Below are 14135 nucleotides of genomic sequence, written 5' to 3'. Positions count from 1 at the left end.
AAGTTTCTCGAGTATGAACTGTTCGGTTTGTGTTTATTGCTGGTTGTTCGCCTGAAAGGTTTGGAACTCATCTTCAATGTCTGATATGCGGTGCTCCAGCTCAGACAACCATTTTTGCCTGATCTCCTAGTTCTTTCCTTAATTGTGTAATACCTGAAGCAACTGCTTTATCTACCGCAGCTGTAATCGTGGGTGAGAGCAGAGCTGCTAAGGCCTGAGCTATTTTGGCATATTGTTCCTCCGGGAGAGTGTGCTCTGTAGCTGCAGCTTGTCTTGTCTCTGTACAGCCTGTTTGCATGTGCTCTCTGTCTGCCATATTGGCTGCAGACAGTGGCATCGCTAGGGGGTGGCTTTTGGGGCTATAGCCCCGAATCTGGGGCCCATAGCCCTGAGTCTCTGCAGGGGTCCCCAAGGGGAGGGGGGCTCTCTGGGGACCCTGATGTTAGTGGGGATCTCTGGGGACCCTGATGTGGGTGGGGGGCTCTCTGGGGATATACACACACACGTATATTATATACATATGTATGCCCGCCCAAGCGTATGACTTTCTTTACTATGCTGCTATGGGCTCTAGCCCCAGATCTTTTGTAGACCTAGTAACGCCTCTGGCTGCAGACATAACAGGAGAGGACAGCTTGGAGCGGGAGGCTACCGCTGTGTTGGACCCCGCCGTGCAGGAGGAAACGGTCCATCCGCTTTCTCGTGGGGTCATCGACGTGAAGCGGGAGGTGGCGGGTGAGTGTCCCCGGGCTGCAGAGAGGGGTTTTGTAAACCGTTCAGTCCGGAGCCACTGGTCCTCGCTACTTTCACATGAGGCGCCGGAAACAGAAGTAATTTACTGTATCTTTAACCACTTCAGCCCCGGAAGGATTTACCCCCTTCCTGACCAGGCCATTTTTTGCTATACGACACTGTGCCGCTTTAACGGACAATCGCGCGGTCGTGTGACGTTATACCCAAACAAAATTGATGTCCTTTTTTTCCCCACAAATAGAGCTTTCTTTTGTTGGTAGTTGACCACCTCTTCGTTATTTTTTGCGCTATAAACAAAAAAAGACCCAATATTTTATACTTTTTGCTATAATAAATCCCCCCCCCCCCCAAAAAAAAAAAACAAGTTTCTTCCTCAGTTTAGGCCAATATGTATTCTTCTACTTATTTTTGGTAAAAAAAATCGCAATAAGCGTATATTGATTGGTTTGCACAAAAGTTATCATGTCTACAAAATAGGGGATAGATTTATGCCATTTTTATTTATTTATTCTTTGGCGGTGATCTGCGATTTTTAGCGGGACTGCAACATTACGGCGGACAGATCGGACACTTTTGACACTTTTTTGGGGACCAGTTACATTTATACAGCGATCAGTGCTATAAAAATGCAGCGATTACGGTATAAATGGCACTGTCAGGGAAGGGGTTAACACTAGGGGGGCGATCAAAGGGTTAAATGTTCCCTAGGGAGGTGTTTCTAACTGTGGGGGGGAGGGGACTGACAGGGAGTACAGATAGAGATCGCTGTTCCTGATCACTAGGAACAGACAATCTCGCTCTACTCCCCTAACAGAACATGGATCTGTTTGTTTACACTGGCTGATCACCGTTTTGCCTCTCTGTGGAGTGATCGCGGGTGGCCGGCAGACATAGAGTCTGCCGGACCCGATAGCGAATTGTCACACGCACGAGCATGCACGCCCACAGATCAACGTGTACACGTGTCCAATGACGGCAATTCACACAGGAGAGCCAACCTGGTCGGGAAATGGTTAATATTATTATTATTATTGTTATTATTATAATACATGATTTATATAGCACCAGCAGTATACGCAGCGTTTTACAATGAAGAGGGGGGACAGCACAATTACAGTATAGTTCAATACAAAAGGTACAGGAGGGCCCTGCTCATAGAGCTTACATTCTAAAGGGAGGGGGTGGTGGTACAAAAGGTAATAGATGCAGGGAATGATTTGATGGGGGTGGCTCGGGGACAGTTGTTATGTGGGTATGGGATAGGCTTCCCTGAATAAATGAGTTTTTAGGGATCTCCTAAAGGTGGACAGGGTAGGGGCTGATCGGACATACTAGGGCAGGGAGTTCCAGAGGATGGGAGAGGCTCTGGAGAAGTCCTGAAGATGAGCATGGGAGGAGGTAACAAGGGAGCTAGAAAGCAGGAGGTCCTGGGAGGAGCGAAGGGGGCGATTTGGGCGATATCTGCAGATGAGGTTGGTGATGTAGCTGGGGGCGATGTTGTGGATGGCCTTGTATGTTGTGGTTAGTATTTAGAATTTTATACGGTGGAGTAGTGGAAGCTAGTGAAGGGATTGGCAGAGAGGGGCAGCAGTCACAGATCGATTAGTGAGGTGTATTAGTCTAGCAGCAGCATTCATCATAGACTGAAGGGGGGATAGCCTGCTTAAGGGTAGGCCATTAAGCAGAGAGTTGCAGTAATCAAGGCGGGAAATAATCAAGGAGTGAATAAGTTGCTTTGTGGTGTCATTAGTCAGGAAGGGTCGAATTCTGGAGATGTTGCGGAGGTTAAGGCGGCAGGATTTAGCCAGTGATTGGATGTGGGGGCTGAAGGAGACGTCAGAGTCAAGGATGACACCCAGCACCCTGGCATGTGTGGAGGGACCAATGGTTGTGCTGTTGATCTTAATGGTAAAGTCATGGGGGGGGGGGGGACCGTGAAGGAGGAAATATAACAAGCTCAGTTTTAGAAAGATTGAGTTTGAGGAAGTGGTGCAACATCCATACCGATATGTCATTCAATAAGTTTGAGATCCGTGAGGAGATCGAAGGGGTGAGTTGAGGAGTGGAGAGATAGATCTGTGTGTCGTCAGCATAGAGGTGGTATTGGAAGCCAGGGAAGAGGTGTAGAGCGAGAATAGGAGGGGAGGGTACCCCAACAGAAAGAGGAAGGGGAGCGGAGGAGATGGAATTGTAAGTGACACTGAAAGTGCGCTGAGATAGGTAGGAGGAGAACCAGGATAAAGCAGAATCAGAGGCCAAGGGAGTGTAGTTGGTTGAGGAGGAGCAGGTGGTCAACTGTGTCGAAGGCAGCAGAGAGGTCTAAGAGTTTGAGTATGGAGTAATGGCCGTTGGTTTTAGCAGTTAGTAGGTCATTGGTGAGTTTTAGTAGGGCAGTTTCAGTGGAATGTTGTGGACGGAAGCCGGACTGTAGGGGGTCGAGAAGGTTGTTGTCCGTGAGGTAGCGAATCATTCAGTCGCGGACAAGGCATTCGATGAGCTTGGAGGCAATTGGGAGAAGGGAGATGGGTCTTAAGTTATTCAAACAGGTGGGGTCTAGTGAGGGTTTTTTAAGTATAGGGGTAACCAGAGCATGTTTGAGGGAGGAAGGAAAGGTGCCGGGGGAGATGGAGAGGTTGAAGATGAGGGTTAGGGAGTTTAGGATAGAGTGGGAAGGTGGTTGCAGTAATTGAGAGGGGACAAGGGTCCAGGGGACAGGTGGTGAGGTGGGCCATGGAGGAGTCTATCAATTTCATCGGTGCTAACTGGGCAGAAGGCGGAGAGTATTGAGTGTGGTGTTGGTTAATAAAATGTATACATTTTTATAAGAAAAATAAATACCTTCTTGAGCCTTTAAAGTCCCCCCCCCCCACGGGGGATTCATAATACTTGGTAAAGATTTGATCAGAAATGTGTGCTGGATTATCCTACTGTGGCACTGGCTGTAGCTTTAACAAGCATTATCAGGCTTTAGCCAGCAGATTTTTCACTTCGGCATACTGAAGCTTGCTAAATGTAAGCCAAACCTGCTAAAAGCTGTTAAAGCACCAGCTATCACCACTATTAGAATCTGTGGTTTGCCCCAGGTTGGCTCAGAGCGTGCTGGTTCTGCCCCTGCATGTTGCTCAGATTGTGGCTCTTTTTATACGTCTCTGATCTAACGCCCTTTCCCTTCATCACCAGATTGCCCCCAGGTACATTGCGTGGAGCAGTACACCGCCGTGCAGGCCGATGAGCTGAACCTGGAGCCCTCTGACATCATTAATGTGCTGCGCAAAACATCCGAAGGTGAGTGCTAAAAAAAGGGGGGAGGGGATATAAGGAAGTGCTATAGGACCGAGTGCTAATCAATACGTGTGATTGGTGTGAAATGGAGACTGTTGGGTTCATGTGGAATAAATCACACCGTAGTTCAGAAGTTGGCTTATCTGCTTATAACTGGGTAACCTAATCTATAACGACAACCTACTTCCAGGGGTCTATGCCCAAATCTCCAAATCTTTATCGTAGATCCACATGTGCTTTTTATAAGTAAGAGACCCTCATCTCAAATGTATCACCCCCCGCATCTCAAATGAATCAAAAACCCTATCTCAAATGTATCACCCCCCCCATCTCAAATGCATCGACCCCCCCCCCCAATCTCAAATGTATCACCACCCCCCCAGCTCAAATAAATCAACCTCCCCATCTCAAATGTGTCGACCCCCCCCCATCTCAGATGAATCAACCCCCCCATCTTAAATGAATCAACCCCCCCATCTCAAATGAATCAACCCCCCCCCCCCATCTTAAATGAATCAACCCCCCCCCCATCTTAAATGAATCAACCCCCACCACCATCTCAAATGTATCAACCCCCCATCTTAAATTTATCAACCCCCCCATCTCGAATGAATCACCCCCCCCCTCTCAAATGAATCAACCCCCCCCCCCAACTCAAATGAATCAACCCCCCCAACTCAAATGAATCAACCCCTACCCATCTCCATTGGCTTTTCTGCATAAAAGAGGTCAATAGCATGCCTAACCACTTCCCGTCCGGCCTATAGCAAAATTACTGGCTGGGCGGTGGTTCCGTTATCCTGACTGGATATGACGTCTTTTAGGATAACAGCCGGCGCGTGCCCATAGGGGGCACGCAGCGCGGCGATCGGTGGTGCGACGTGTTAGTCTGACACACCGCAGCACCGATCTCGTTAAAGAGCTTCTGACGGAGGCTCCTTACCATGTGATCTGCCGTGTCCAATCACAGCTGATCACAGTGTAAACAAGAAAAGACGTTTATCGGATTTTCCTCACGCGCGACAGATGCAAGTAGAGGAGAGCTGTAGGGATGCCAGTCCGTGCCCAGACATGATGCCAATCAGTGCCCATCAGCAATGCCTGCCAGTGCCATCAGTGATGCCTATCAGTGCCATCTATCAATGTCCATCAGTGCAGCCTTTCAGTGTCGTCTATCAGTGCTGCCTATCAATGCCTATCAGTGCTGCATATCAGTGCCGCCTATCAGTGCCTTTCATCGGTACCACCTCATTGGTGCCACCTCATCAGTGCCCATCAGTGAAGGAGAAAACTTACTTATTTACAACATTTTATAACAGAAACAAAGAAAAACTTTTATTTTTTTTTTCAAAATTTAAGGTCTTTTTTTTATTTGTTTAGCAAAAAAAAAAAAAACGCAGAGGTGATCAAATATCACCAAAAGAAACTCTATTTGTGGGAACAAAGGGATAAAAATTTAGTTTGGGTATAGTGTAACATGACCGCGCAATTGTCAGTTAAAAAGTGACAGCGCTGAAAGCTGAAAATTGGCTTGGGCAGGAAGGGTGGAAAGTGCCCGGTATTGAAGGGGTTAAAGGGAAAATTACTGCTCCAGGTGGTCTTACAGTTCGGTTGGTGACGCAATATTCATGTAGTCAGTCCTCAGCCCCCTTCAGACCACAATCCCCCCCCCCCCCTTTACATCACAGTGCCCGTTTACAATCGTGTGTGTGGGGGGGTTGGTTGTGATGGGAAGTGGACTGCACTGTAATGTTATGGGGCACTGTAATGATTGCAGTGCCCCATTACAGTGCAGCCCTCTTTATAGCACAGTGCCCCTTTACATCACAGCCCCCCTAATACAGTGACCCTTACAGTCACGCGTCCCCCCCCCCCCCCCCCTTTTCTCTCTAATCACAGCGCCCCCTTTTCCCCTTTTACTCTTGGCAGGGCAAAGGCAGGATTCAGCCTGTGTGTCCTCTCCCGGCTCTCCTGCCACACAGACGATGTTATCCTATTAGCAAGCAGGTGGCGGGAGGAGCTGCAGATCTGGATGGAGGGCAGGAGCTGCCCAACATGTCATATTACCAAGTGGGTGATCACCTTCTTAATATGAAAAGACTCCCGCTCTCTGTGCAGATCTCCAGCTCCTTCTGCCCCCTGCCCTGCTAATAGGATGACATTGTCACCAGGCTGGGAGAGCCTGGAGAGGACACACAAGCATGGCTGCACAGCAGGAGGTGAGCGGTGACCGCGGTCTGTGATAGCCTTGTCCGGACCGCAGTCGACACTCGCCTCCCGCAGTGCAGCCAGGTCATCAACAGGCCACGGACCGGTCCACCGACCGGGAGTTGGGGACCCCTGCCCTATATAACAATGTGCAGGAGGCAGATAGGACACATTTTACCTCCATGGGGGAATTGCCATCAAATATATATTGTATTTGATGTCCAAAAAAAATAGCATTTTGTTCTGTGCAGTAAATTATTGGTTATCAGAGTGTAACATGGTGACATGAAGATATCAATACAATTGGAAAAGCTGACATATCGTAGAAGGGTCTGCTGAAAATATTGTAACCGCTTCAGCCCTGCTATTTCACACCCCTAAGGTTTTTTTTTGAATGGGTGGGTGTTGGCTCACTGATGCCCTCAAAAGCTGTTGCAGTTGGCAGCTGGAGCGCTCAATCGCTGAGGGCCAGTGACTCTGGTACACCAGATTGGAGTTATGCTGAAGCATTCATTCATGCCCCTACTAAAACCAACATCTTTTAGTAGAAAATATTCTTAAAAACAAGAAATAAAAACATTTTGCAGCCTATAATCCTGCAGATCACAAGAAAATATGCAAAGTTATTATTCTAAATATTGTATGCAGATGTGTATTACTTGCAACGCTGACTGTTTTTTATCCTCAGGTTGGTATGAGGGGATCCGGCTTTCCGATGGCAAGAAGGGCTGGTTTCCCGCCCGCTACGTCCAGGAGATTACCAATGAGCACGTCAGGAGGAGGAACCTTCGGGAGCGATATCGTGTCCTGCAGGCGGCACGGCAGATAGTCATCCAGACTATTGACGTCAAGAAGAAATCTAGTTCAGCTTGAGCCCTCGAGTTGCATTATTGGGCAAGCAAACGCTGATAGATGTTTGGACCTAACAATGAGGCTGGGTTTTATTGTGCAACCATTGAAGGAGGAAAAAGATGCTTGGTTCTACAACCAACCGGAAAAAGATGAAGGTCGATTTGAGGATTGGCCAGAAACTGCTGCTAGCTTTTCTGTCCACAGTTGGATGCATCCATATCTGTTTTCTGGAAGAGCACAAATGTCCCATAAAAGGGGACAACTTAATTTTAAGCACAAGTAGTGACCAAGGATCTCTGAGAATTTCCAGGTCTCCTGAAGAGTTGGAAATGTTGTGTTGGGCTTCAAAGGAATCATTGTTCTTGTCAGGTTGCTTTCATTTCAGTCAACGTTCACTTAGTCTTTCTGATCTTCAAAGTGATCCAAATTTGGCCTTGGATCTTCTTCATGCAGGATAACGGAGGGAAAACTATAACAGTGCCACAATGTAAAGGAAATAAGTTGTCTCATCTTGGATAGTGAAACTTATCATAGTGCAACTAAACTATCTTGTTACTTTCACATCAGCTAGGACCAGGGTGGAAAAGCAAAACAGAGAAACGTGTTTGCTTGGCACTCCGTTGGGGGACCACCAAGCTTTGGCCAAATAAATTCTCGTATTTTATTTCCAAAAGTATTAAGTGACTGGACACTAAAAGATTTTAGGACTTCATTCCTAGGACAAGAAAAAATCCCAAATCATTTGGAGCTAGTTTTCGGCTCTGTGCTTATTGAATGAGGTCAAAAATTGTTCTCAAGTCCTTTGACTTGTTCATCAAAAGGTCCTCCAGGGTTATTAAACTTAATAACATTTGTTTTTAATGGACCTAAAGAAAAGGATGTTTTGCAGGAAATAATTTCAACATCTTGGCAAGCCTTGGACACCTCCCATGGTAGACTTGTCAATCTCTTTGTAGACCAGTTTCGTTGTGGTGTTACTGAGATCATGGACCAAGGTTCCCAGGTTAGACACAAAACAGTACTACTCAACTTTTGTAGCCAAGGACTGGACAGTACCATGTTCTGATTTGATTGCCAAATACATCCAAACCTAAACATTTAAATATGACCATAGACTCTCAAAAATCTAATCAACGTTCTCAATACAAAATGAGGAAGTCTAAGAAAATCCATGATCTTAGACTTTGATACTGGGGTTACAAATTTCATAATGTTCTCTCTCAATCTTCATGGAGCTGTTTCTCTTATTAAAAAAAAAAATCAGTCTTTTTCTGGGCATAAGGAACCTTTTGCATCTTAAATTTCTTGATGAGGACCTAGTACACAAGGCTAACTTGCTGGATACAAGGTTGCTGTTGTGTGGTTTTAGACTGTTGCATGATGTCTATCTTCTCTTAGACCATTTTAACCAGTAGTGAGGCTTTCATTACAGCGCCAACTGGGATATCAAGAACCGTTTTCTCTTCCAGGATTTGAAAATGAACTTTGCTTTTGGCCTTGACGAGGACCTGGAACACAAGGCTAAGTGGCAGGGTGCGAGGCCGCTGCTGTGTGATCAGATCTTAGACCGTTCCATGGTGTCTATCTTCTCTTAGACCTGTTTCACCAGTGGTGAGGCTTACTCTTCCGGGATTTACAAGGAACCTTTAATTTCAGTCTTGATGAGGCCTGGAACAAAGGGCTAACTTGCAGGATACAAGGTCGCTGTTTCGTGGTCATATCTTAGACTGTTCCATGGTGTCTATCTTTTCTTAGACCAGTTCCACCAGTGGTGAGGCTTTCATGTCAATGCAAACTGGTAAGGATATCAAGAAACATTTACTCTTTCAGGATTTAAAAGGAACCCTTGATTTCAGTTTTGATGAGGACCTCATACACAGGGCTAACTTGCAGGATACAAGGTCACTGTTGCATGGTCATATCCTAGACTATGCCATGGTGTCTATCATTTCTTAGACCAGTTTCACCAGTGGTGAGGCATTCATATCAAAGCAAACTAGTAAGGATGTCAAGGAACGTTTACTCTTTCAGGATTTACAAGGAACCTTTGATTTCAGTCTTGATGAGGACCTCGTACATAGGACTAACTTGCAGGATACAAGGTCGTTGTTGCGTGGTTTTATCTTAGACTGGTCCATGATGTCTGTCTTTTCTTAGACCAGTTTCACCGGTGGTGAGGCTTTCATGTCAACACAAACAGTTAAAGATATAGAGGGAAGTTTACTCTGCCAGGATTTACAAAGCTGTTTAATTTGATAAATCACCTAAAGACCGAGAAGAACAAATTTAAGGACAATGCCCTGATCGGTGTTTATCTGGAACTTACAAATTCATCTCATGTATGGAAATGTTCACACTGCCAGTTTTGAATGTACTGTAATACAAACGAAGGATTTTACATCGGGTTTTTGTTCATGGTTAGATTATGTGAGTTGAATGTGAGGGCGACAGAAATGGGGGGAAGGGGGTCTTTTGTGTGTCATGCAGGGAAAAAATGTGCTGTATATTTTGAAACTGCCAAAAACATTGTCTTGTAACGTTATTTCAAGTTATTTCTTGTCAAGTGAAGTAAACTTTTTCCTCTGCTAGAATTTGTCTCTCGTCATGTGTGGAGGGAAGGTTATGAGCCAAATCTTTGAACGTTGGCCTTGCTTAAAATGCACCTGTCTGAATCATGGTCTTGGAGCAAGCATGCAGCTACTAAATTCAGAGTAAATTCAGGACAGTGACGGAGATACTGGAGCACTAGGACAGCCAGGCAATGCAGGTTTACTTCAATTGTAGAGCAGTGCTGCAAAGTAATTGTTGGAAGATCAGGAGTCAGAAACCAGCAAAAAAAGTCATGGAGCCTTAAACAAAATCACTGGTGTCAGATAGTGGAGGAGGAAGCAGTGCTGGATCAGTGATCTGTATATAAGGTGACAGATAGTGGAGGAGGAAGCAGTGCTGGATCAGTGATCTGTATATAAGGTGACTGTGTGTCTTATCAGATAGTGGAGGAGGAAGCAGTGCTGGATCAGTAATCTGTATATAAGGTGACAGGTAATGGAGGAGGAAGCGGTGCTGGACCAGTAATCTGTATATAAGGTGTCAGATAGAGGAGGAAGCAGTGCTGGATTAGTAATCTGTATATAATGTGACATATAGTGGAGGTGGAAGCTGTGCTGCTTCAGTAATCTGTATATAAGGTGACATATAGTGGCGGAGGAAGCGGCGCTGGATCTGTAATCTCTATATAAGGTGACAGATAGTGGAGGAGGAAGCGGTGCTGGATCAGCGATCTGTATATAAGGTGACATATAGTGGAGGAGGAAGCGGTGCTGGAAGAGTAATCTGTATATAAGGTGACAGATAGTGGAGGAGGAAGCAGTGCTGGATCAGTAATCTGTATATAAGGTGACAGATAGTGGAGGAGGAAGCTGTGCTGGATGAGTGATCTGTATATAAGGTGACAGATAGTGGAGGAGGAAGCGGTGCTGGATCAGGGATCTGTATATAAGATGTCAGATAGTGGAGGAGGAAGCGGTGCTGGATAAGTAATCTGTATATAAGGTGACAGATGGTGGAGGAGGAAGCAGTGCTGGATCAGTAATCTGTATATAAGGTGACAGATGGTGGAGGAGGAAGCGGTGCTGGATCAGTGATCTGTATATAAGGTGTCAGATAGTAGAGGAGGAAGCAGTGCTGGATCTGTAATCTGTATATAAGGTGACATATAGTGGCGGAGGAAGCGGTGCTGGATCTGTAATCTGTATATAAGGTGACAGATAGTGGAGGAGGAAGCGGTGCTGGATCAGTAATCTGTATATAAGGTGACAGATAGTGGAGGAGGAAGCGGTGCTGGATCAGTGATCTGTATATAAGGTGACAGTGGAGGAAGAAGCAGTGCTGGATCAGTGATCTGTATATAAGGTGACATATAGTGGAGGAGGAAGCGGTGCTGGAAGAGTAATCTGTATATAAGGTGACAGATAGTGGAGGAGGAAGCAGTGCTGGATCAGTAATCTGTATATAAGGTGACAGATAGTGGAGGAGGAAGCTGTGCTGGATGAGTGATCTGTATATAAGGTGACAGATAGTGGAGGAGGAAGCGGTGCTGGATCAGGGATCTGTATATAAGATGTCAGATAGTGGAGGAGGAAGCGGTGCTGGATAAGTAATCTGTATATAAGGTGACAGATGGTGGAGGAGGAAGCAGTGCTGGATCAGTAATCTGTATATAAGGTGACAGATGGTGGAGGAGGAAGCGGTGCTGGATCAGTGATCTGTATATAAGGTGTCAGATAGTAGAGGAGGAAGCAGTGCTGGATCTGTAATCTGTATATAAGGTGACATATAGTGGCGGAGGAAGCGGTGCTGGATCTGTAATCTGTATATAAGGTGACAGATAGTGGAGGAGGAAGCGGTGCTGGATCAGTAATCTGTATATAAGGTGACAGATAGTGGAGGAGGAAGCAGTGCTGGATCTGTAATCTGTATATAAGGTGACAGATAGTGGAGGAGGAAGCGGTGCTGGATCAGTGATCTGTATATAAGGTGACAGATAGTGGAGGAGGAAGCAGTGCTGGATCAGTGATCTGTATATAAGGTGACAGATAGTGTAGAAGGAAGCGGTGCTGGATCTGTGATCTGTATATAAGGTGACAGATAGTGGAGGAGGAAGCGGTGCTGGATCAGTGATCTGTATATAAGGTGACAGATAGTGGAGGAGGAAGCAGCGCTGGATCAGTGATCTGTATATAAGGTGACAATATGAAGAAATTTGTAGAAAGGAGGCGGGGAAATGTCATTTCCAGCTCTTAGTTTCTTTTATCGTATATATAAAGCGGAGTACAAATGAAGGGAGATGGTCTCTAGGAGTGATAATGACCTCTATATGGCAGGCAATACGCAGATCAATGGCACTGCATGGAAATGAGGTCAGGTTTGGGCGCGGTCAGCTACAAGAAATGCGGCTAACATACAGTGTACAGGTATAACATACGTGACGTTATACTGCCACCTTATGGTGATGCACACTTATTGCAGGATAGAGAAATCTGGTTCATTTACAATGTGCACGTCTAACCACTTGACCTCTGGAAGATTTACTCCCCGCTTCATTACCAGGCCATTTTTTATTTTTATTTTTTGCGATAAAGCACTGCATTACTTCTTTAACTGACTATTCGCATCGCCGTACCCGAATTTATATCATTTATTCCCACAAATAGAGCTTTCTTTTTGTGGTATTTGATCACCTCTGCATTTTTTTTTGTTAATTTTTGCGCTATAAACAATAAAAGAGCCACAATTTTGAAAAAAAAAAAAAAACGCAATATATATATTTTTTTTATATTCTGCTATAAAACCTACCCAATAAAAAAAAAAAAAAAACGAATTTCTTCATAAATTTAAGCCAAAAGGTATTCTTCTACATATTTTTAGTAAAAAAAAAAAAATTCCCAAGACGCATATATTGATTGGTTTGCGTAAAAGTTTATAGCGTCTACAAACTATGGGGGTATATACTGGAGTTTTTATTTATTTATTTTTACACTAGTAATGGCGGCGGGGTGGCAGGACTGCGATATTGTGACGGACAATCGGACACTAACTGACACTTTGCGGGAACCAGTGACGCTAATACAGTGAATTGCTAATAATGTGCACTGTCACTGTACTAATGACACTGGTTGGGAAGGGGATTAAACATCAGGGGTGACCAAAGGGTTAAATGTGTGCCTAGCCAGTGTTTTTGTGTAAACTGTGTGCTGCTTTTACTAACTGAAGTGCTTTGCGGAGAAAGAAAATCCATAACGTCCCTCCCCCCGAGGCTTTTTCTGGCACTTTTTGTTTACAAGTTTAAATCTGTATTTTTTGCTAGAAAATGACTTCTATACCCCAAACATTATCATTTTTTTTTTTTTTTTAGCAGAGACCCTAGACTTAGGGAATAAAATGGCGATCGTTGCAATTTTTTATCTCACACACTATTTGCGCAGCGTTTTTTCAAAGGCAATATTTTTGGAAAAAAACTATTTTAATGAAGTAAAAAAAAAAAAAAAAAAACCTCACAATATATACCCAATTTTTTTTGTATGATAGGAAAGCTGATGTTACGCCGAGTAAATAGATACCTAACATGTCACACTTTAAAATTGCGCTACCTGTTTAGAGTTACCTGTTTAAAGTTAGAGGAGGTCTCATGCTATTGCTCTCGCTATAACGTTTGCGGCGATACCTCGCATGTGTGGTGCGAACACCGATTACATATGCGTGCGCGACTTACGTATGCGTTCACTTCTGCGTGTGTGTGCAAAAGGACTTTTACATTTTTTTTTTCTTATTTATTATTTCTTTTACTTTTTATTTTTACACTGTCCCTTTTTTAATTTTTCTTTAATTACGGTACTTTTATTTCTTTTACAAGGAATGTAAACATCCCTTGTAATAGAAATAAGGGATGACAGGTCCTCTTAATGGAGAGATCTGGGGTCAAAAATACTCCAAATCTCTTCTTTATCTTTAAAAAGCAAAAGATAAAAAAAAAAAAAAAACACATTTAGCAAGGTCTCCAGTCTTGTCCAGTCTAATGAGGACCTCCATGGCCAAAGATGGCTGACATCCTTCAATATGTGGTGAGTTGTGAGGCATAGTATGTGCAAAGATGGTGAAAGTCATTGGGCGCCAGACACTTCTTGGATGTAAAAGAGGTTTATTTCTTTTGACAGTCCTTTTTGTATTTTTGGGGGAAAGAGGGTTAGGGCCAGGAACTTAAGTAGTTGTAGATTCAATTGGCAGACTGCGAAACTTCAAAAGGAGGACATCCGTGCAGGGAAAGGCCCCAACAAGGCACCATTTCTGCACAAAATGCTGTCTCCTATGGCAACAGTCCTTTGACAGTTCCTAACTTAAACGTAACAGTTCTTTCAGCTTCACTACAACTACCTCGTGTAGTTCTTCAACACTGAGCTCCCGGTCTCTCACAAGACCCTCTGATTGTTGGGATCAAAAAAGGGGGAAAGGGTACAGCGCTGCTCCAATGGTGTTTAAAAGAT

The 14135-nt window shown here is 44.6% G+C and overlaps 1 protein-coding gene across 2 annotated transcripts in view; it reads left to right on the top strand.

The window, feature by feature from the left end:
• The window catches only part of LOC141133590 (rho guanine nucleotide exchange factor 15-like), a 92012-nt gene extending 82326 nt beyond the window's left edge, over window positions 1–9686 (top strand). For both annotated transcript variants that reach the window (XM_073623050.1, XM_073623051.1), the window contains 2 exons: window positions 3934–4038; window positions 6932–9686. In XM_073623050.1, coding sequence (XP_073479151.1) covers window positions 3934–4038; window positions 6932–7116 — 290 coding nt within the window. In that variant the 3' untranslated portion in view covers window positions 7117–9686. The remainder of the gene's footprint in view (window positions 1–3933; window positions 4039–6931) is intronic.
• Window positions 9687–14135: the final 4449 nt, after the last annotated feature.

This window comes from Aquarana catesbeiana, linkage group LG03 (assembly GCF_042186555.1).
Source record: "Aquarana catesbeiana isolate 2022-GZ linkage group LG03, ASM4218655v1, whole genome shotgun sequence".
Lineage (NCBI taxonomy): Eukaryota > Metazoa > Chordata > Amphibia > Anura > Ranidae > Aquarana > Aquarana catesbeiana.
This window is presented reverse-complemented; position numbering and strand designations above follow the sequence as displayed.